We start from the raw sequence: 20950 nt of genomic DNA on the forward strand, positions 1-20950 counted from the left end.
CTATAATCTAATAATTTAAATTGTCAGGGGCCTATAAATATGTTGATCACGTGTAGCGTCTTTTATCGGCTGAAGGGTCTCATAGTGTCTTATATCGGCTGTAACATACTGTACCGGCTGTAGCATCCTGTACCAGCTGTAGCATCCTGTACCGGCTGTAGCATCTTGTAGCTTCTGTAGCATCGTGTAGCGTCTGTAGCATCTTGTAGCGTCTTGTAGCGGTTGTAGCGCCTTGTAGCAGCTGTAGGGTCTCACAGTGTCTTGTATCGCTTGTATCAGCTTGTAGCGGTTATAGCGTCTTGTAGCATCTGTAGCATTTTGTAGCGGTTATAGCATCTTGTAGCAGCTGTAGGGTCTCATAGTGTCTTGTAGCGGCTGTAGTGCCCAGCATCTCAAGTGATGGAAGATGCTGAAAGTTTTGATAAGAAAACAACTTTCGTTATTAAAGATAAAAAAAAAATATTGGCTTATCTATTCATCTTTGTTTTCGTGGGAGATATTCTGAAAAATTGAAAAATTGGTCCCTGGTCTTCTCCTAAATCGAAGTTCCTTAATACGTTTATGTGCTAAAAAAATATACATATACATTTAGGAATACATAGAAAAATGCGCTCTTATAAATGTGTGAGCACGCTATCTTAAGGTTTAATGCATACTAAGTAGCTTTATTGGGTTTTCTGGTATTATAATGTTAAGTTGACACTACCTCAACAGCTGGTGAGTGAGGCTATGAATTCTTATGAGGCGCTCACGGTCCAGCTGCTGTGTGGAGTGTCCTGGTACCTGAGGCCACACTTTATGTTGTGAAGGTGTGTTTATTTGGATTATAAGACGTGTTATAGATAATGACATTAAAACATGTAAATAGAAATTACCTCCGAGCACATTTCATTTCAAACATTTGGCTGAATCCGTTTCCTGATTTGTTGAATCGCCTCAATATCTCAACTCCACGAGCCAGTGAACACATGGGACACAATAATTTATACACAACATCCCTTCACAGTTTTGTTTGACTGGAAATAATAGCTAAATACTCTTACAGTTGAAGTGAGGCATTATTGTGAGATGGTCTGTGATAATAATTCTTAAAACAGGAAGGGAAGTGATGAATTCGGTGCTTCCATCCCGACAGGCCCGACTAGTATTCATACAACTTTCGTTACTGTGTGTTTTAACTTTGATGTATGATTTTTGTGTTCCCTATTATCTCTGTCCAAACAGACTCGGTGATGAGAGTAAGCGAACGAGCTGGGTGTATTAGGTGATTAAGAGTCAAACTCAGCTGGTGATTGGTTCAATTGTTATCGAAACCTTGCGCTTTGATTGGCTGCCCCGCCAAGGTGTACTAGTATCAAGGTTGCGATCTATAATTAGCCAGACAAGGTTCTACTCTACAAGGTCAGTACTCTCTCACTGCAGTCCAAACAAGGTTCTGCTCTACATGGCCAGGACCCTCCCTGGCCACCCAACGTGCCCGGTGGTCGAGGTGGTTAAGAGTAACCCTGGCGGCACCACTACTGGTTACCTGGTAAAATCAATGGCGAAATAGATAGCCATGACACCAACAGTACAGGAGAACCAATTAATAGAGCAGCCTAGAACCATAGCTGGACCTTGGTGGATGATGTTCAACCTTGCTGGTTGCTGGTTAATAGTAATACTTGGCGGATGAGAGAAAATATTTGAATAATTTTATAACTGTGAATGGTATTAAAATTTACCGTATGACACTGAGCTTAGTGTTGCGGATGACTCGAAAATGCGATGGATGATGATGATGATGTATGTGTGTGTGTGTGTGTGTGTTTGTAATAATAATAATAATAATAATAATAATAATAATAATAATTAACGGTTTATTGAAAGAGCTTGGCAGCCAGAAGGCTGAAAATATACAGTTACATATTTGGGGAATGAGTTACGAATTACAAATAATATACAAGTAACATAAGTGATACAAATAAGACATATAATAACTAGATGGGGAAAAGCTCAAACTACAGTTCATTTCAACATAGTGACAGTGTAAGGAGCAGTGTTTACTGGGAGTGAATACACTGATTTATTACAAGTTATTGATAATTTTTACAATGGTTGGGACTGGGCTGTTCTTATAGCGATCAGTTCGTGCACGTATGGGCTGGATGCGGTTGTGGTGTCGAACAGCAATTCTCGGACAAGGGATCTCAGGTGGTAGTAGGAGCCGGTGTCGGGGATGGTGTAGAAGCTTCTTACCAAATTTGCAGATGAGGTCGTGGTGATGGTCAGTGAGAGTCGAAAGGGTCAGTGTGTTGAGCGCTTCTTGATATGTGGAGTAGGAAGGGGAGAGAATAATCTTGCATGCCCTCTTTTGCACTTTTTCTAGGTGTTTACGTTGTGTGGCATTTAGGGAGGAAGACCAGGTGGGGAAGGCATAGGTGAGCTTGGGAAGTATGAATGCTGTGTAAACACTGAGGAGCTCGTGTGCAGGAACTCCGAGGGACTTGAGTCGGCGGAGGAGGTGGAGACGGAAACTGGAGGATTTGACAACTTCACTGACGTGTGGTTTCCAATTTAGTTTGTTGTCTATGGTGACGCCGAGGAGCTTCGTGGAATCTACAACCTGGAGTGTGTTCGGACCTAGAGTGATGGAAGGAGGTGGGACAATGTCGGAGGAGAGGTTGATGTGCATAACCATGGTCTTGGTATGGTTGATGGTGACATGGTTGTTGGTGGCCCAGTGTGTGTGTGTGTGTGTGTGTGTGTACGCGCAGGGTGGTGTGATGCGTCTAATGTGGCAGCATTATATTAGTGTTAAGGTGCACGCACTGCTGCCTTTCTTTTGGTTTCAGCTACCTCCGCTGGCTAGCCCTCGTGGTGAACAGGGAAGCAACCTTGCAAAAGTACACAGCCTCTTCACCATTAAGACTCCTGCTGTGCCTCTGCCTGGCAACACACGGTAACTGGGTGCCTCATAGGCCCAGGCTAGACCAGCAGGGGATCTCAGAGTAGCAATGGGCCCCAGATGGACAGCGCATAACCCCGCTGGCATGTGGACACGCGCTGGCGCCTACCAACCATTGCCTCGCTGCCTTGCGGATTAACCTAGTTAGGTTTAAAACTACAGCAGTAAACACCAAACGAAAAATCTGCCGCGGAGCCCAGCATCAGGTGAAAGAGGTGACCACCATGAGAATCCAACCACTACACCGGATGATGAAGGCAATGCATGATGAATAGGCTGAAGGTTCCAAGTGTTCCCTGAAGAATGCAGTGATGGGTAGGGAAACACCGGGTAACACTGAAGTCCATTTATTCGGATAGGAGAAATACAAGTGGTGACTAGCGTGTGCCATGCACGGCCCACGGAGTCAGACTGAGACTGCCTTGCCATATGGCAGCCTCGGGGCAATTTTGCCACATAACACGTGCAGTGTTGCCACGTAATTATATACATAGGTGCTACTCGGCACAGTAGCTTATATACAAGGTTGCTACTCGGCACAGTAGCATAGATACATAACCTACATAGGCTACTAAGACGATACCCAACAAACTGTGCTATCGGCAGTCTATTGCAACTCTCCCTCTAACCAGTCGTTGCAACATCATCAAAATCCCGATAACCACAAAAGTCATATGGAGACAGATAAGTGGCGACGGGGACAGTCAGAGATGACTGCCGGGAGTCTTTAGTCATAACTCTGCACATGGGCAGCATAAATAAGATGGTCGTTTATGCACTGGGATCCAGGCAGCAATGCAATCAGGTCCTGTCTGTGCCACTTAGCAGCCCTTCCCAGGAGTCACTCTGTTCGCCCCACATGGGGAGGGGGCTAGAAAAGGTGCTCTAAACATAGCCTGCCAAAAAAAAAAAAGACTCCTGGCCAACCGCACCCCGTAAGGTCATCCTAATGTGGTCGAAAACATAATCATACTCACAGATCAAAGCAAAAACAAACTATACAACCTCTTATGGTCTCTGCATGGAATGTCAGGACCCTTCTGGATACTAGCACAAATGAGCGTCCTGAAAGAAGAACCGCCCTTGTAGCAAAAAAGGTGTCTAGATATAACATCGACATAGCAGCCATTAGTGAGTCCCAGTACCCAGACGAGGGTCGACTCACATACCGGGGGTCCGGCTGTACCTTCTTCTGGAAGGATAAGCCTGCTGCGAAAAAGAACCGCATTTACTGAGTTGGCTTTGCCATTCGCCAATCCATCCAACACAGGCTAACTGAAATGACTGTTTGGATCAACGAGCACCTCATGACGCTCAGAGTCCCACTGAATTGCTCACGTCAAGCCTTCTTCATCAGTGCAAACACCCCCAACACTGGATGAAGAAGAAGACATCAAGGAGGCCTTTTACTCCGACTTTGACAAAGTGCTAACCTCTATCCCCAGAGAAGATAAGGTTGTGCTCTTAGGTGACTTCAATGCCAGAGTTGGCAGAGATGCTGACATATGGCAGGGAACCATAGGGGGAAACGGAGTAAGCAAGTGTGATTCCAACTGCCTATGCCTCCTCAGCAAGTGTGCTGAACACAACCTTACTATCACCAACATCTTGTTCGTGGCAGGCCGAAAAGTTCAAGGGTTCTTGGCAGCACCCACGATCCAAACATTGGCATCTCATTCACTACATCACTGTCAGCGAAAGAGATCACCGAGATGTCCTAATCACTCGAGCCATTAGACTACTGCGATACAGATCATCGGCTCGTTAGAGCCAAACTCTCCCTCCACGTCCTTCCAAAACAGTGAAGGCAACAAACCTCCAGAAGAGGCTTTAACACCAAGCGACTGGAGGATCCAGCATATGCTTACAGATAGCTGCTCAACGATGAACAACCCAACAACAAACAATCAAAATCCCAATGCTTAATGTGGTCCATTCAAAGCTGTCATCACAAAAACCTGCAACGAGACACTTGCCCAGTTCGAAAGAAAACACCAGCACTGGATTGATGAAAACGACCCGGAAATCGAAGTACTTCTCAATAGTAAGCGTGCTGCTCTCACTGACTGGCAGAACAACCCTAAGTCTGGGAGCAAAACTGATACCTTCTACGAGAAGAAAGCGGCTGTCTAGCGCTAACTTCGCAAACTAATGAATGGATGGTGGAAAATTTGAATGTGTGAAATGAATAGATTTGCGGATCGACACAAGATGCATGATATTTTCAATTCTGCTGGAACAAAAAAGACCCAACTACTCATTGCGTGGACTCCCTCTGTTCATCTGGTGATAACTCCCTAATTAAAGACGAAGAAGGCTTCCGTCAGCGATGGAAAGAGTACTACCATTCGCTACTCAACCGAAACACCGATGTGAATGCCCTTACTACCCTGCAGGTCCCTCAGTGCCCAGAGCTGATCCATCTCAGCTATCCTCTATCCCTGGATGACGCAGCTACTGCTATCAAACAGATGAAAAATAACAAAGCCTGGTGGGATCCCAGCCGAGGTGTATAAAACAGGAGGACCTCTGCTTACCAGCCGTATCAACCCACTCCGAGAAAATATGTGGGAGAATGATAAAATGCCCCAAGATCTGAAAAACGCCTCTATCGTCAATATTTATAAGAATAGGGGAGATTGGTCAGACTATAGCAATTATCGCGGGATATCACTGCTGTCCATAACTAATAAGATTATCGCCCGAGTCCTCCTCAACAAACTTCTTCCTGGGGTAGAAAACTTCCTCCCAGAATCTCGATAAGGCTTTAGACCATCACGTGGCACCACTAACATGATCTTTGCTGCCCACGAGATACAGGAAAAGTGCAAAGAACAACATAGTGAATTATACATGGCTTTTATTGACTACACTAAGACCTTCGACTTGGTCAACAGGGAAGTTCTCTAACGGACCCTCAGCCGTTTTGGATTCCCACCAAAATTCATTGCCATTGTGAGGCAACTCCACGATGGCATGAACGGCAGTGTCCTACACAGTGGCACCCAGTCTGGGTTCTTCCCCATTCAAACGGAGGAAAACACCGATGTGTACTGGTACCAACTCTCTTTTCTATTTTCTTAACTGCCTTCCTTACTCGTGCCAGTGCTAATTTAACCGACGGGGTGAACATCCAGTACAAAATGTAGGGACTTTTCAACATAAAACGACTCCAGGCAGGAACAAAGTTGTTGGCTGCTTCCATCACTGAACTTCAGTATGCAGACGACCTCACCCCCGTTCCTCACACTGAATGCGACCGACAGGGATCCTGAACACCTACGCAGCAACGTATGCATACTTCGTCCTTGAGGTGAATATATGAAAGACTCAGATTCTCCCTCAGCCTGCCCCTGGTTCAACCACACCCTCACCATCCATTCAGCTTGACGGCACTACCCTCTCTAATGTTACCCACTTCAAGTATCTCGGCTCCCACCTGTCCACCACCGCAGACATCGATGAAGAGATTCAATATCGGTTCAGATGTGCATCTCAAGCCTTTGTCAGACTCTGTACCTATGTCGTCAGCTGTAGGGAGCTGAAATTATCTACCAAGTTGCAGGTATATTGAGCAGTGGTCCTCCCCACCCTGCTCTATGGCAGCGAGACGTGGGTCACATGTAGGAGGCACCTCAAGGTACTTGAAAACTTTCACCAACGTAGTCTACGTTCCATCCTCCGAATTCGCTGGGAAGACAAGAGAACACATGCCAGTTTCCTCGCTGACACCAACTGTAGGAGCATCGAAGTAACCATTATCCATGAACAACTACGTTGGACTAGCCATGTTTCCCGCATGGACGACAGTAGACTGCCAAAGTAACTACTTTACAATCATCTAAGGTATGGTAAACGTAACGCTGGCGGACAACGGGAAAGGTATAAGGTTAGTCTTTAGGCAAACCTGAAAAGTGCCAGATCGACCCCCTCACCTGGAAGCCGATCACTCCACACCATAACGATTAGAGAGCACCACATGAGAAGGAGTCAATTATTTTCTACTTTGCCCGACTGCATACCGAGGCAGACAATCGCCAATGACGAAAAGACGTTGCCGCCACCCGTCCCACACTAGATGTAGCCCTCCACACGTGCAACATCTGTGGACGGCCTTACCAACCCCGTATCGGGCCTCTCGAGTCACCTCAGAGCTCACCAACCTAGGTGACATCCTTAATAACTCATATCACTGTATCATAGCTGAATGATTGTCATACTCGATTCAGAGTGACAGCAAAGTAGTGTGTGTGTAATAATTATAATAATAATAATAATAATAATAATAATAATAAACGGTTTATTAATAGAGTTGCAGCCGGTGGCTGAAAATATACAGACTTACATTTGATTTAGACATAATGATATAATATGCATTGAATACATATACAGGGCTGTACAGTACATAAATCAGGAGTTGTTTATTATTTTAACAATAGATGGGATGGTGCTATTCTTATATCTATCGGTGCGGGCTCTTATGGGCTGAATTTTGTTGTAATGGCGGACTGCGCGAGGTGGACGGGGGCTGCCGGTGGCAGGAGGTGGCGATGACGAGGGTGGTGCATTAATAGGCTGCCAAACCTTTCCAGTGCTTGGTGGTGGAGGTCACTGAGGGATGGCATTTCCAGGGTGGAGAGAGCGTTGGTGTCGCCGGAGTATTCTGCGCCGAGCATGATTCTGCAGGCCCTTTTCTGTACCTTCTCTAGCTGACGTTGTTTGTGTGTGTGTGTGTGTGTTTTGAGAGACAGACGGAGTAAAAATCCACTAACACCCTCTCTCGTTTCTTCAACATAGGTCAAAGGTTAGAACAGCTGTGTCAGATCATGGATCAGGTCAGGTCAGATACGTCCATCAAACGTGTAGTTTGTGGAGGCCGCCACCTCCACTTTAATGGACCTCCTCCAAACGTTATGTGGAATTTCGAGTTTTTCTCACCATTTTCCTTCAGAATTTGATAATATATTTTTATCGCTGGCCATTTATTTGTATTTTATTGATGTTTTCCCTTTTTTTCTTCACATATTTGCCACAGAAGGACCGACGAAGTCGTGGGGGGGGTTGTAAGACCTGATATATATATATGTGTGTGTGTGTGTGTGTATACATTGCTCATGCTTACACTATTATGAGAGTTCACTATTAGCGCATGAAACATTACCTTTTTCTCACCTTTTCTCTAAATTGAACCTTATTGATGTTATACCTGCGTAATGATCCACTCCAGTCTGTTTACCTGTAGTATATTACCTCTGTCTGTCGCTTTTACGTTCAACTATTCCAATACATTGGCTGTTTTTACCGAGGACAGAATGACCATGTTGTCCTCTGAGTTTCTTGTGATAAAGTTAGTGATAGAATTTTTCACTTCAGTATAAGAGGTCGTTTATCTCAACAATACAACAGCTTTTAAGCCTTAAGGTCATAGACTGATATCATCCGTCGGCTGTGGAGTGCTCTTCTTCTTCTTCTTCATCTTCTTCTTGTTTCTTCTTCTTTTTCTTTTTCTTCTTCATCTTCTTCTTCTTCTATAAATGCAAATCGCTTAATACACTCCTTAATCAAGTGAAAATTAAGCACCCTAGCTTATTTCACCTAAAGATTAACAAACCTAATGCTAACCTAACCTAACCTAGCCCCTTTAGGTTGCGTTGGGGTGTTGATTCATCAGATGAAATAGGATAGGGTGGATAATCTTCACATGATCTTTATTCTTAATTTTTATACCCCGCTGACTAAAGCTGAGTGTATAGTGTGTATTAGTCTTGTCTCTCTGTCAGTCATGTCGTCGTTACTCTTAGTGACCGACCGTGCAGTCACTCCAGTTTTGTTGTATCTGTCAGTACCAAACTTCACTATTGGCTTGTACTGTAGTGTCGTGTTCTTCCTATTGATTCTGGGACTGAATGGTCAAAGGAGTCATTTCTTACCAATAGGGAAAGTATATGTGTGTTTCACTGATGTACTCTGAGGTATTTTTCTTCAGTATTCGTTCTCATGAAACCGCAATCATACGGTGACATTTTTTTCGCTTTAACTGGTCTCCCTTCATGTGTAGTCGGCGGTCATTAGACAAATAGTAACTTGGCGTAGCGATACTTAAAACAAAGTTGCGTAATGTATGCGTTGGTGCGTAAAAGTATAGTGTAGATCCACAGATTTGTCGCTTACGCCTCACTGACCTTACCTTTATTTGTGATGTATAAATAGGATAAACCATCGTGTAGGCGAGTTAACATGGTGTATTGACCAATTCTGCTATAGAGAGAAAGCATTAAGTTACATTCACCGATTATCCAAATACAAAGCCTGACGTACGTACTGTATACTGTATGTATAAAACTTACCTAAGGTTTGGAGGTAAGTCAAACTGGGGTATTTGTGTAGATTTGGCAGCGAGCGAGAGCTGGTCACCACTGGCCTGCCTCAGTTAAAAATACCCCATTATCCAAATTCAGAACCTGGACGTAGCAGTAATTAAAACTTACCTGGGAGAGTAAAAAAAAAAACTCAGACCTTTACGTAAAACTTCCACGAGCAAAAAAGCACGTTAAAACTTGGCGTTACGTTGGTCCATTATCCAAATTTGCAACCAGGGCGTATCGTTGCGTAAAACATGCGTAGGTGTGTAAAAATTGGCGTATATCGAGATAGAGTCAACAAGGGTCGACCCACCATCACGGAGTCAGCTGATCCACGACCACCACAGCTGACAGAATTTTCTCTCACAGTACTTAAAAACAGCGACAGGTTCAGCCCCCGCCTGGCCTGGCCTCGCCGACCGCCGCTACCACTGTGCTGGACTGGCAGATGGATATGCGAGAATAATATGCTTTTAGCTGATTGGTTAATGAGTGTTTGCTTATGCGTTTTGGGTTGTTTAGATTACAGAAGGGGAGTGAGTGCGTGTGGAGGGGTAGGGTGGGGGTGTATGTTTGTGTGAGGGGGTGTATTTGTGTTTGCCTTCTACACACACACACACACACACACACGCACGCGCGCGCGCGCGCGCGCTCAAGTGAAAGGGTTAAGATGAAGCGTTGGAGTTGGGCACTTTAATGGAGTTGGAAAGTGGTGACCAATGATAAAAAATTGTTGTGTTGAGGTAAGTGAAAGTGAGAAGGAAAGCAGCAAGGGAAAGCATCCGCGGTGGAGATAGAGAGAGAGAGAGAAGTGATAGTGAGGGGAGAGAATGATAGAGAAATTTGAAAGAATGGGAGAGATGGAAAAGTGAAATTGAAAGAGAGCGGGAGAGGAAAGAGAGTGGAATGAGAGTAGATGGTAAACTAAGAGTAAAGAGTGAAAATATACAGATGCAAAAGAAAGATAGAGAGAGGGGGAAAAGAGCAGAAGGAGATTGTGAGAAAGTAGAGAAGAAAGTAAAAAAGTATAAGGAAAAGTGTGAAATCAAATAAAAAAATAAATATTAAGAGAAAGAATGAGGAATAAAAAGATTGAAAAAGAGAAAATTAAATTAATGAAATCGAAGAGTGAAAGAAGAGAGATATAGATGGCAAGTGTGAGAAAGTGGGAGAATGAGAGCGTGAAACAAAGAAGGAAGATTAGGAGAGAAAGAGAGAAATCGAGAAAGAGAATGAGAAACAGGAAATAATTGGTGAAGGCGTTAGAAAATATTAAGATTATTGAGAAAGGATTAGGAAGGAAGTGATAAAATGAAAGGAAAAACGAGAATACATTAAAAAGTGAAGAAGGATTAGGGAAGTGAGGAAGGATTAGGGAAGCAAGGAAGGATTAGGGAAGTGAGTATAATGCAGGTAAATTGAGTGTAGAAAGTATAGGTAGAATATTTAGTTGAAGGATGTAAAGTGAGGAAGTTTGGTAGTGTGGCCCGGTAGTTATTTACTGTTAATATATACTTAGGGGAAAACTTCTAAGCACCAACTCTAGTACAGCTATTTATTATTCAACTCATTTACATTATATTTATGCCATACAATGACCTCGAATAAACATTACACCCACCAATTCACCCAGGATCGCCTGACAACGTGCACTGGGGGAGTCTGTACAGTGGGGAACAACAGGTGCTGCTGAAGAGAGTGCTGGACTATGTCTCCTGTGGGTAGACTCTGCTAGCTGGAGCTCGGTGCTGGGGAGAGAAGTTTCCCTCTGGGAAGGAGCTTTCAGCCCCGTCCCTGCTACAATAATAATCCGAATGCGAGGAGCTGCAGGGCCCTTATATTGCAAATCTCCAGCCGGAAGATCTCGTCACTAATCTGGGTGTGTCTGGCCAGGTGACAGATGTACTGACTGGAGGGTAGAGTAACACGGTCATAACGCCGGGTTAACTCAGGTACCTTGTGGCCTTGACCTTTCCTGGGTCAGGTCTTAATCTCACTGTAGGGCGTGGTCACACCCCAGATCAAAGCCCAGTCACTGCTCCAAAGGTCTGGTCTACAAACAACGTCATGATTAGTGTTGTAAAGGAGTAAATAGATTAGAAGAAGTTAGAAGCAGAGGAGGATTGATTGAAGGAAGAATAAGGAGAAAATCTTAAGAGGGGAAAATTTTAGCAGTCAAAGTGAAGATGGCGAGACGTATTAGAGGTGGGTGAGGCAAGAGCCTCCTCACAGTGACTCTGGCCAGCAGCAGGAGGAGGAGGAGGAGAATCTTGTCAATGAAAAGTATGAGTGAAAAGAGACGCCAACATGAAGGCTGGGAGGGAGAGCCCCACTGAATCCAATGCTTTCCAAGAGCAGTAGATGAGTTCCATTCAGCGCCTGAGTCTTGGCCGGGAGAAGATACCCTGGAATGGCGTTTGGTCTTCGGTTCTCTTAAGTTTCTCTCGGTTAATATTTTTTCTTTAACTTGTGATGGCAGAGTTCATCTAACTGGCTCACTTAAAATGCCGTACAGTGACGGGAAGCAAAACTGAGGCGAAATTTTCCCTTAGCTCTACTGTAATTTTTAAGCGTTTATTAGCCCGAGTTGGAGGGAATTCTGACTCGACCCCTGGTGAGTCGTCTGGGGGAGGGGGTGGCAGTGAGGGAGGGAGTGGACGAGAAGCGAGGGAGAACAGGGAGATGAGGAGGAGGAAGAGGAAGGGCAAGGAGCTGGGGAAGAGGAGAAAGGGCAAGGAGCTGGAGAGGAGGAGGAAGGGCAAGGAGCTGGGGAGGAAGAGGGAGGGCATGGTGTTAGGGAGGATAAGAGAGCAGGGGTGGGGAGGGGGGTTGACGCAGGGGAAAGTGTATCTCAGCGTCTTCCGAGGAAAATTACTGGGGATAATAAGGCACTTAACATTCACTGGCCTCCTCTGTATTCTCAGAAACGTGTCGACAACAACCGCGATACTTCTTCAGTCATGACAACTCGTGCACACAACGATGCACACTGTAGAAGAGAAAGGATGTTTCCTCATGAGAAGCCAGGTAAACAGCGTACCTTCATTGGAATTTCAATTTAAAGTTTTCATATGGTGAGGTTATCCACAAGCTGGTGCCACAAGATGCCATAGGAAAAAAAACTGATTATGTAGACATTATTGACAGCCCCTCGCTCAGACCACTCCAGGGTTCGTATCGTCTACTTCAGCTGGCTCTCCATCTCTTCATAATCGTTGAATCCCTTCACCCGTGACGCCCTTATGTTGCCCCTCATCCTCGGTCTTGATGACTACTGAAGGGTGCTGAAGGGCGTCATAAAGTGGTAACAGCCTGATCCTCACACACACACACACTGGTGATACACGAGGCTGGGGTGCCGGAGTGGTCTCTCGGTAAGGGCAGTGTGGTAAGGAGGAGAGGGGGAGAAGGCTGCAAAATAGTTTATTGGTTACTAAGAGACAGACCTGATGCGAGGGACTTAACACCTATACAACCCACTACTGCCATACTGAGTGCTCGTCTCCCTACTTCATCCTTTTTTTGTGTTCGGCTTCCACTCTGGACTTACGCCCTTCATACCCTAAAAGTCATCCACATCATAGGAAATTGGATTCTTCTTTTGTTTACTTTCACATGTTATCGGGATTCTTGTATGTATATTTGTCTTAATTCATGCTTCTCCTTCTATTCCATCACTTTCTTCTTACAACAATATTCCTATCATCCCTTCCTCTTCTTTTATCCCATCCCCTCTCCCCCTGTCTCTTTAGCCGTTTCTTTCATTTTTTTCTCCATTCCTCTCCTTATGCTATCTTCCCCTACCTCTTCACCGCCGACCGTTCCTTTGCTAACTCCCGTTTATCATCACCTCTCTCTACTCTTCCCATGCTGTGTTGATGTTCTTGTGTTCTGACCTCACTAGGAGAAAGGTCACGGCAGGGTTAGCTCCCGAGGGATAATTATCAAAAATGGCTAGTGCTATGTGTGGTCTGGAGTGTGCGAGTTTGTTGGGGAGGGTCAGGGAAGAATTAGAGAGGGCCACGTTGGAGAACCTGAGATTAAAGGAAGAGTTGGCGGGAATGAACTTAAAGGGAGAGATGACGAGAATAGAGGAAGAGGCAAGACAAGGAAAGCCCGTGTCTGATGATAACTCAGACGAGTGGAAGGTTGTGAGGAGAGGGAAGACCAAACTGGTGATGAAAAAACACACCAACGATAAGAACATAAGAACATAAGAATGGAGGAAACTGCAGCGGGCCTATTGGCCCATACTGGGCAGTCCCGTTCACCCCCAACCCCTATTGCTCATATTAGCATCCAACCTATGTTTCAAGCTATTCAGCGTATTCGAGTTAATGGTGATATTTGGTAACTTGTTCCATTCATCCACTACTCTGTTTCCAAACCAGTGTTTACCTATTTCGCGCCTAAACCAAAATTTTTCTAATTTAAAACCATTGTTACGAGTTCGCTCCTGGTTGGATAGTTTGAGTACCTTTGTAATGTCCCCTTTGTTTAGCCCTGACTTCCATTTATACACGTTTATCAGGTCGCCCCTCGCTCTACGTCTCTTGAGGGAGTGCAAATTAAGATGCTTTAACCTGTCTCTATACTCAAGGTTCCTAATGCCCGGGATTAGTCTTGTCATGCTCCTCTCAATTCTTTCCAAGGATTCTATATCCATTCTGTAATACGGTGACCAGAACTGAACTGCGTAATCCAGGTGTGGTCTCACAAGCGCAAGATACAGTTTTAGGATGACCTCGCTAGTCTTGTAACTAACACTCCTTTGTATGAACCCAAGTACTTTATTAGCCTTGTTACGAGCAAAAACACATTGTTTTACGTGGCTTAAGGTTCCTACTTATCATTACTCCTAAATCTCTCTAAGTCAGTTCTCCTGGCATCGTTGTTCATCTGGTATCTGGTTTCCCTGTTTGCATCTCCTATACTACTTATCATTCCTCCTAAATCTCTCTCGCAGTTGGATTTCTCTATGGCATCGTTGTTCATCTGGTATCTGGTTTCCCTGTTTACATCTCCTATACTGAGCAATTTACATTTGTCCACGTTGAATTTCATCTGCCATTTTTCAGACCATTCGAAGAATTTGTTTAGATCTTCCTGTAGTTTTGCAGAGTCCTCGTCAGATTTAATAACACGTCCTATTTTAGTGTCATCAGCAAATTTACTTATGTTGCTGTCTATGCCAATATCTATGTCGTTTATGTATATAATAAATAATAATGGTCCAAGTACTGAGCCCTGGGGAACTCCACTAGTGAGGTTGCTCCAATGGGACTAAGTGCCGTTAATGCTCACTCGCTGTTTCCTGTCCTGTAACCACGCCCTAATCCATTTAAGGATATTATCTTTGATGCCATGTGTTTCTACCTTTCTAATTAGTCTTTCGTGGGGGACTCTGTCGAAGGCTTTGCTGAAGTCGAGATATACCACATTAGGGTGTGTCATACGGAGGCGAATTTTTTTTTTTTAGTTTGAAAAATCGGCCCATGGTATTAATGATGTAGTTCTATGTGCAGAATCATGTGATATTTTCAGATTTGAAAAGTTTTTATTTTTTGCTAGGTAAATTTTAACTTGAAATCTTATGAAAATTCAGTATTCCCACCCTTTTACCAACACCACTAAATAGCTTATTTAAAGTAAAATAAATGTATCAGGTTAATTTATTAGGATGAAAATGATCCAGAATAGTGAAACGAATGATCTTGACACATTTATTAAATTTAATATTCCTTTAGAAAACAAAATCATCAAATACAAAAACCAGTTTTACTACTACGACCCGGTGTTGCTGCACACACCATAGAGAACATATCTTTTCTTGCTTCTGTTTCTACTCATCACCTCCCTGCAATACCTGGCCTCATGTAGCCTTCCTCCTCTCCTGGCTGTGCAAGCTACTGGCCTACAAGCTCACTTGCTGTACAGCAACTCTATACTCTGGGTCATCTGAGGGCCAGGCAGGGACATGCATGGGGTTATCCAGGAAGCTCTGGCTTGAACATTGGTGAGGGCTGCAGGTAAGGGGGCTCACTGCCCAGCCTGGATATTATCCAGTCTAAGGATCAGTGAGGTCTTGGCACCTCGTTGACTTCCAGGAGTCTTCCTGACCCTGAAGGAATCGTCACCAACTGATTCGTCATGCCCAGATCCTCTCATAAGTCTCATATCCAAGATCTTTTTGACTGCCACTCTTCTCTCCTCCTCATCCTTACTGCAGGGCATTGTCTGCAGAACTGCCTCAGGATGAGCATACCAGGAAGATCTCCTCACAGTCTGCTCCACAATCTGAACAACCTTCCTTGGCTGACTCCTCAGGAGCTCAAGCTGGAAGAGAACATGCCTCGGACCTTCGGAGAACGATGACTTGACCTTGGTGTTGAACCAATTTGGCAAGTAGACACTCACGATGAATTGGACAATAAGTCTCAGATTGTGAAGCTGGTTCCCTTTCAGTTTATGATGAGCGACCCAAATTCTGCAGAACCTGAGAGCCGTTAGGCCACCTAGAATGTGAGACTGGACCTATCTGCAGGTAAGCAAGTCTATCAGGCATGACCCCAGTTTGATGGCACTGCAAATCCTTCTTAACCATAGTACTGGTCAGTACTCAGGTCGTCAATGACAGTAAGTGCAAGCTCAACGAGTGGAGGAGCCAACTGTGATTTTTTCAAAGCTCGGATTTATTTCTAACTCAGTGGCAGAATCCAGCATCTTGCCAAGAAGACCAGACCATCTGTTGTTTGAAAGAGTCTTGCCATCCAGCTCCTGGATCAGATGTCTGAGTGGCAACTCGTTGGTGTGGAGGTCACAAACAATCCAGACCAGCTTCCTCCCAATCTTCCGCTCTATCCACTGTATGACCCCCCTTGCCACCCTGTGTTCGTGTTGGTGCTGTCCCCTCCAATGGCCTGCAGGGTCTGGTCTACGTTCCTCTCTCTGAGCCAGTTCACAATGTTATCTGCCACTATCTCAGCTGGTTTCCTGATGTCATCTTTCTCTGGAGTGAAATGCCACAAATACTTCCCTCCTGGTTCACTGCAGCAGGAGTAGTGTTCCTCCTTCACCATGGCAGGGAACAACTTGTCAGAATCTCCAACTTTCATGAACACTTTAGTGTCATCCTTTCTCCCATCAAAGAACAAACAATTGATTCCATTTTCTCTTATCCCCTTATCAAACTCCTCTTCTAGGTTCCTGACAAGTTTCTCCTGAGCTCTCCTTACTTTGTTATGATCTATCACCAGGTGAACATCATCAGGTGTTATCAAACCACCGTCAATCCAGGCAGCTGTTGCTATCTCTGCAGTTTCTTCTGAGACCAGTGTGGTGTCGCATGCTGGCCAGAGCTGTTTCGGATATCTTTCCTTTATTTCTGGAATCTTTTATGCCTGGAAGGTTTGGGATCATTATTTTCTGGGTTAGGGACAAAGTCACCATTCTCTGGTCAGCACTCGGATCAGCCATGGGGAAGTCATTAAACTCTGAATCAGCTTGACTCCAATCATCGGCCTTTTTTACCTCACCCTGGGCCTTCTCAAGTCTCTTTTCCTCGGCAACTCTTCTCCTCTTCTGTCTCTCTGTGGCAGCCTCCTGTCTCTTGGACTCCGGAGTATCTTGGCAAGAAATCATGAGAGCCCCTATACTGCCAGTCTTCTCTCTCTGTGCTTTGACAAATGCCAGTTCGATCACAGGAATCATCAGTTCACGCTTGCAAATACAGGAGATGTGGGCCTCGGATTTACAGTCAGGATCGCATCCAAACTCAGGACAGAGAACAATTGGGCACTTGCAAGTAATTATGTCAAATAACTGGTCCAGTTGCTTGGCAAAGCTGTCCTTAACTGCAAGTTTTCCTCTCCCAAGAGAGATATCTCTTGCCTTTTCCCAACTGGCTAGCAGTCTCTCACTAATCTTCTTCTGACTTGTTATGACTGGAGGCTTGAACTGAGCGTTAGCCAGAGTGTAATGTGCCAAGACAGCTTTGGTCATATCACTGGCAATGCCTTTGTTTGTGTAAGTTCTTTGGTTCTTTTCACTGATTTGCCTGATTAAAACACCGTATCTCACAGCATCTCTCAATGTAGGCAACTCCGACTTCAGGAGCTCTCTCCCAGACCCAAGATAGTGACTGAGATGGCTGGATTTTTGGTTCCTCGTCCTGACACAAGCAGCCATCGCAAATATTATCAACTTATAAATGCATCAGAATCTGAAACAGAAAAAAAAATTGTTAGTTGGGTTGTTAAAGAATGAAGTCAGAAAGCAATGTTCACTATTTAATTGTAATGCACTAATGCAGCTGTACGTTAGATTTTCGATAAATTTCACGCTAAAATTTACCTAGCAAAAGGTTGCAAAATATTGAAACTGAAATTATTTTCTGTTTATATACACTAAAATCTACCAAAAAAGTGATGGGCCATTAGTTTTAGCTGATCTTCCCTCCTATGACACACCCTAATACCACATCATAATTGTGCCCTTCGTCCACCGATTCGAAAACTGATGAAAAGAATGTTAATAGATTAGTTAGACATGAACGCCCACTTGTGAAGCCATGTTGGGAATCATTGATCAACTTGTGCTTCTCCAGGTGGTTTCGAATAGAGTTTGAAATGATTGATTCAAGTAATTTGCCTACTATTGATGTTAGGCTGATTGAGCGGTAGTTAGAGGATAGTGATCTACCCCCCTTTTTGAAAATCGGTATTACATTCGTTATCCTCCAGGATTCTGGTACTACACCTGTATTTAAGGACATATTAAACAACTTTGCTAAGGACATACTAAGCTCTTCCTTACATTCCTTTAATACTCTGGCAAATATCTCATCGGGACCAGGTGACTTATTAGGCTTTAGTTTATCTATTTGCTTACTAACATCGCTACTAGTCACTACTATCTCGCTTAATTTGTTTTCTTCACTATCTCTGAATAGAGTCGGTGCCTCGGGTATCATGTTTACCTTTTCGGTGGTGAAAACTGTTGAAAAATATTTATTAAAATTATTCCTCATTTCTCCGTCGTTGTCAGTGAGCTCGCCGGTATCTGACCGTATTGGTCCAATCTTTTCTCGTGTTTTAGTTTGATACATTTGGTAGAATCCTTTGGGGTTTGTCTTCGCCTCCCTTGCTATCTTTACCTCATTATTCCTCTTGGCTTTCGTTATCGCGGGTTTAACCCTACTCGCCAATACCTTATAATAATCCTGGAGGTAAATTTCTCCATGATTTATCCTTCTACCTATAGCCTTCCTTTGGCCAATGATGTTCTTTAAACAATTATTTATCCATTTAGGGTCATTGTTGTCTGATCTGAGTTTTTTGTATGGTATGTTCTGCCTTTGTGCATTAAGTAACTCATTATTTAAATTGTCGTGGAACTCGGCTATCTCAGATCTCGTTATCAGGTCGGTGTCATCTGTCAGGTTCACGCCCAAGCACGACACCCCTTCTCTCAGCTGCCTCTTTAAACTGTCAAAGTTTGCCCTTCTGAAATCTGGTACTTTAGTGGAATTTTCCTTACATCTGCCCTGAAAATCTAACTGGAATCTAATTTCTTTGTGATCACTGTTTGGAAGTGCATTCCCTACCTCCACATTGCTAATGAGGTTTTCTCTGTTCGACAGAACTAAATCGAGTATATTATTCCCCCGGGTGGGTTCGGTTATATGTTGACTTAGAAAACAGTCCTGGATCGTTTCGAGAAAATCCTCTGATTCTGAGTTACCCGTAAGGTCAGTCCAATCTATTTGGCCAAGGTTAAAGTCGCCTACTATACAGACTTTGTTGTGTATGGAAGCCCTGCGCAGTGCGCATTTTATCTCAGATAAGTCTCTCATTGACTCTATCAAGATTGGGAGGTCTATATACTACTCCTATGATTAATTTTTCCCTACCGTCGATTAATTCTATCCAAATTGTTTCTGTATTCCGCTCAGTTTTTATTTCCTTATTTTTTCACACTTCAGATTATCCCTGACATAGATTGCTACTCCGCCTCCTTTCCTGGTCTGCCTATTGGTATGGAACAATTTGTAACCCGCAATTTGGTATTCGACCGGCAACTCACGTGAGTCTAGGTTGTTCCATGTTTCAGTGAATGCTATTATGTCGATTTTTTCGGTACATACTAAGGCCCTAATATCATCCATTTTGTTTCTCATACTTCTACTGTTCGCGTAGTAGACATTTAAGTTAGTTGTGATCTGAGTCCTCCCCTTACCTCGTTTAGGTTTAAACTCCCTGTCTGGTTTACTTTTGTCGTCATTCCTAACACTATTTCCCTGTAATCTTTCACTTTGTTTACCCGCTCACACTGCAGTTTCCTCCACCCCCGTGCCCTCATGGTCCCCTAGCAGTTTAAAGACTTCGATATCTTTTGAACTGCCCCCTCTAGAGACCGAGCCAGGGTTGCCACCCCCTCCCGAGACAGGTGCACCCTATCCCTAGCATAAAGGTCCCTTCTGCCTTAGAAGTTGTCCCAGTTGTCAATGAATGGGACTCATATTGACTTGCAATATCCGTCAAGACGGCCGTTGACACCAACTGCCCTTGACAACCATTCATTGCTAACTCTCCTTCTAGGCAGGACACCACATATGATAGGGATCCCTCCCTTAGTCCTAATACGATCTATAGCTGTCTTGAACTGTATCAAGAAGCTCTTCACTCCTACACCGGCCAATATCGTTGCCTCCTGCACTGAGGCAGATAACGGGTTTGTTCCCATTACCAGAGACGATATTGTCCATCCTGTCAACTATATCCCCTACCCCAGCCCCTGGCAAACACACCCTTATCCTATTTTTATTTTTACCACAAAAGGCTCTGTCCAAGTACCTTACCTGTGAGTCACCAACAATTAAAGTTTTTATATCTTCCTTGTCAGCCCTGTCCCTGCCTGTACTAACATCCATTTCGTCTATCAAGGAGCTGAACGAGTTGGTACACTTAGCTGTTGTTGTCGTTGTTGTATCCCTGGTGTATTTCTTGACCACCAGCTTGGTAGTCTCTCTCCTCACAACCTTCCATTCGTCATTCACCGGCTTTCCCTGTCTCGTTTCTTCCTTCATCTTTGATATCTCTTCCTTTAATTTCAAGTTTTCTTGCTCTAATTTCAGGGTTTTTTCCTTGGTATTCTGTAATTCGGTCCACAGATGGGCATAACCCCATTTACAAGTAGCACTAGCCATATTCTGGTAATTATCCCCGGGAGTGGAGCTAAGCTGACGTGACCTTTTCCCCTAGTAAGGTCAACAATGACATCAACAGTTAAGTGTACCAACTCGTTCAGTCCCTTGATAAACGAATTGGACGTTAGTACAGTGATAGAAGATTGAGACTCTAGTACAGTCAGAGACAGGGCTGACAAGGAAGGTATAAAAACTTTAATTGTTGTTGACTCACAGGTAAGGTACTTCGACAGGGCTTTTTGTGAAAAAAACAAAAATAGGATGAGGGTGTGTTTGACAGGAGCTGGGGTGGGGGATATAATTGACAGGATGGACAATATCTTGTCTGGTAATGGGAACAAACCCATTATCTGCCTCAGTGCAGGAGGCAATGAAATTGGCCTGTGTAGGAGCAAGGAACTTCTTGATAAGTTCAAGGCAGCCATAGATCGCATT

General features: G+C 44.1%; 1 protein-coding gene across 1 annotated transcript in view; it reads left to right on the forward strand.

Annotated features, from left to right (window-relative positions):
• Positions 1-13259: 13259 nt before the first annotated feature.
• Positions 13260-20950, forward strand: part of LOC121858386 (vegetative cell wall protein gp1-like) — a gene marked incomplete at its 3' end in the record, with an annotated part of 110814 nt that continues 103123 nt past the window's right edge. Inside the window, exon 1 of the mRNA XM_042354830.1 lies at positions 13260-13460. Coding sequence (XP_042210764.1) covers positions 13260-13460 — 201 coding nt within the window. The remainder of the gene's footprint in view (positions 13461-20950) is intronic.

Source organism: Homarus americanus, unplaced genomic scaffold (assembly GCF_018991925.1).
Source record: "Homarus americanus isolate GMGI-L3 unplaced genomic scaffold, GMGI_Hamer_2.0 scaffold57980, whole genome shotgun sequence".
Taxonomy (NCBI): domain Eukaryota; kingdom Metazoa; phylum Arthropoda; class Malacostraca; order Decapoda; family Nephropidae; genus Homarus; species Homarus americanus.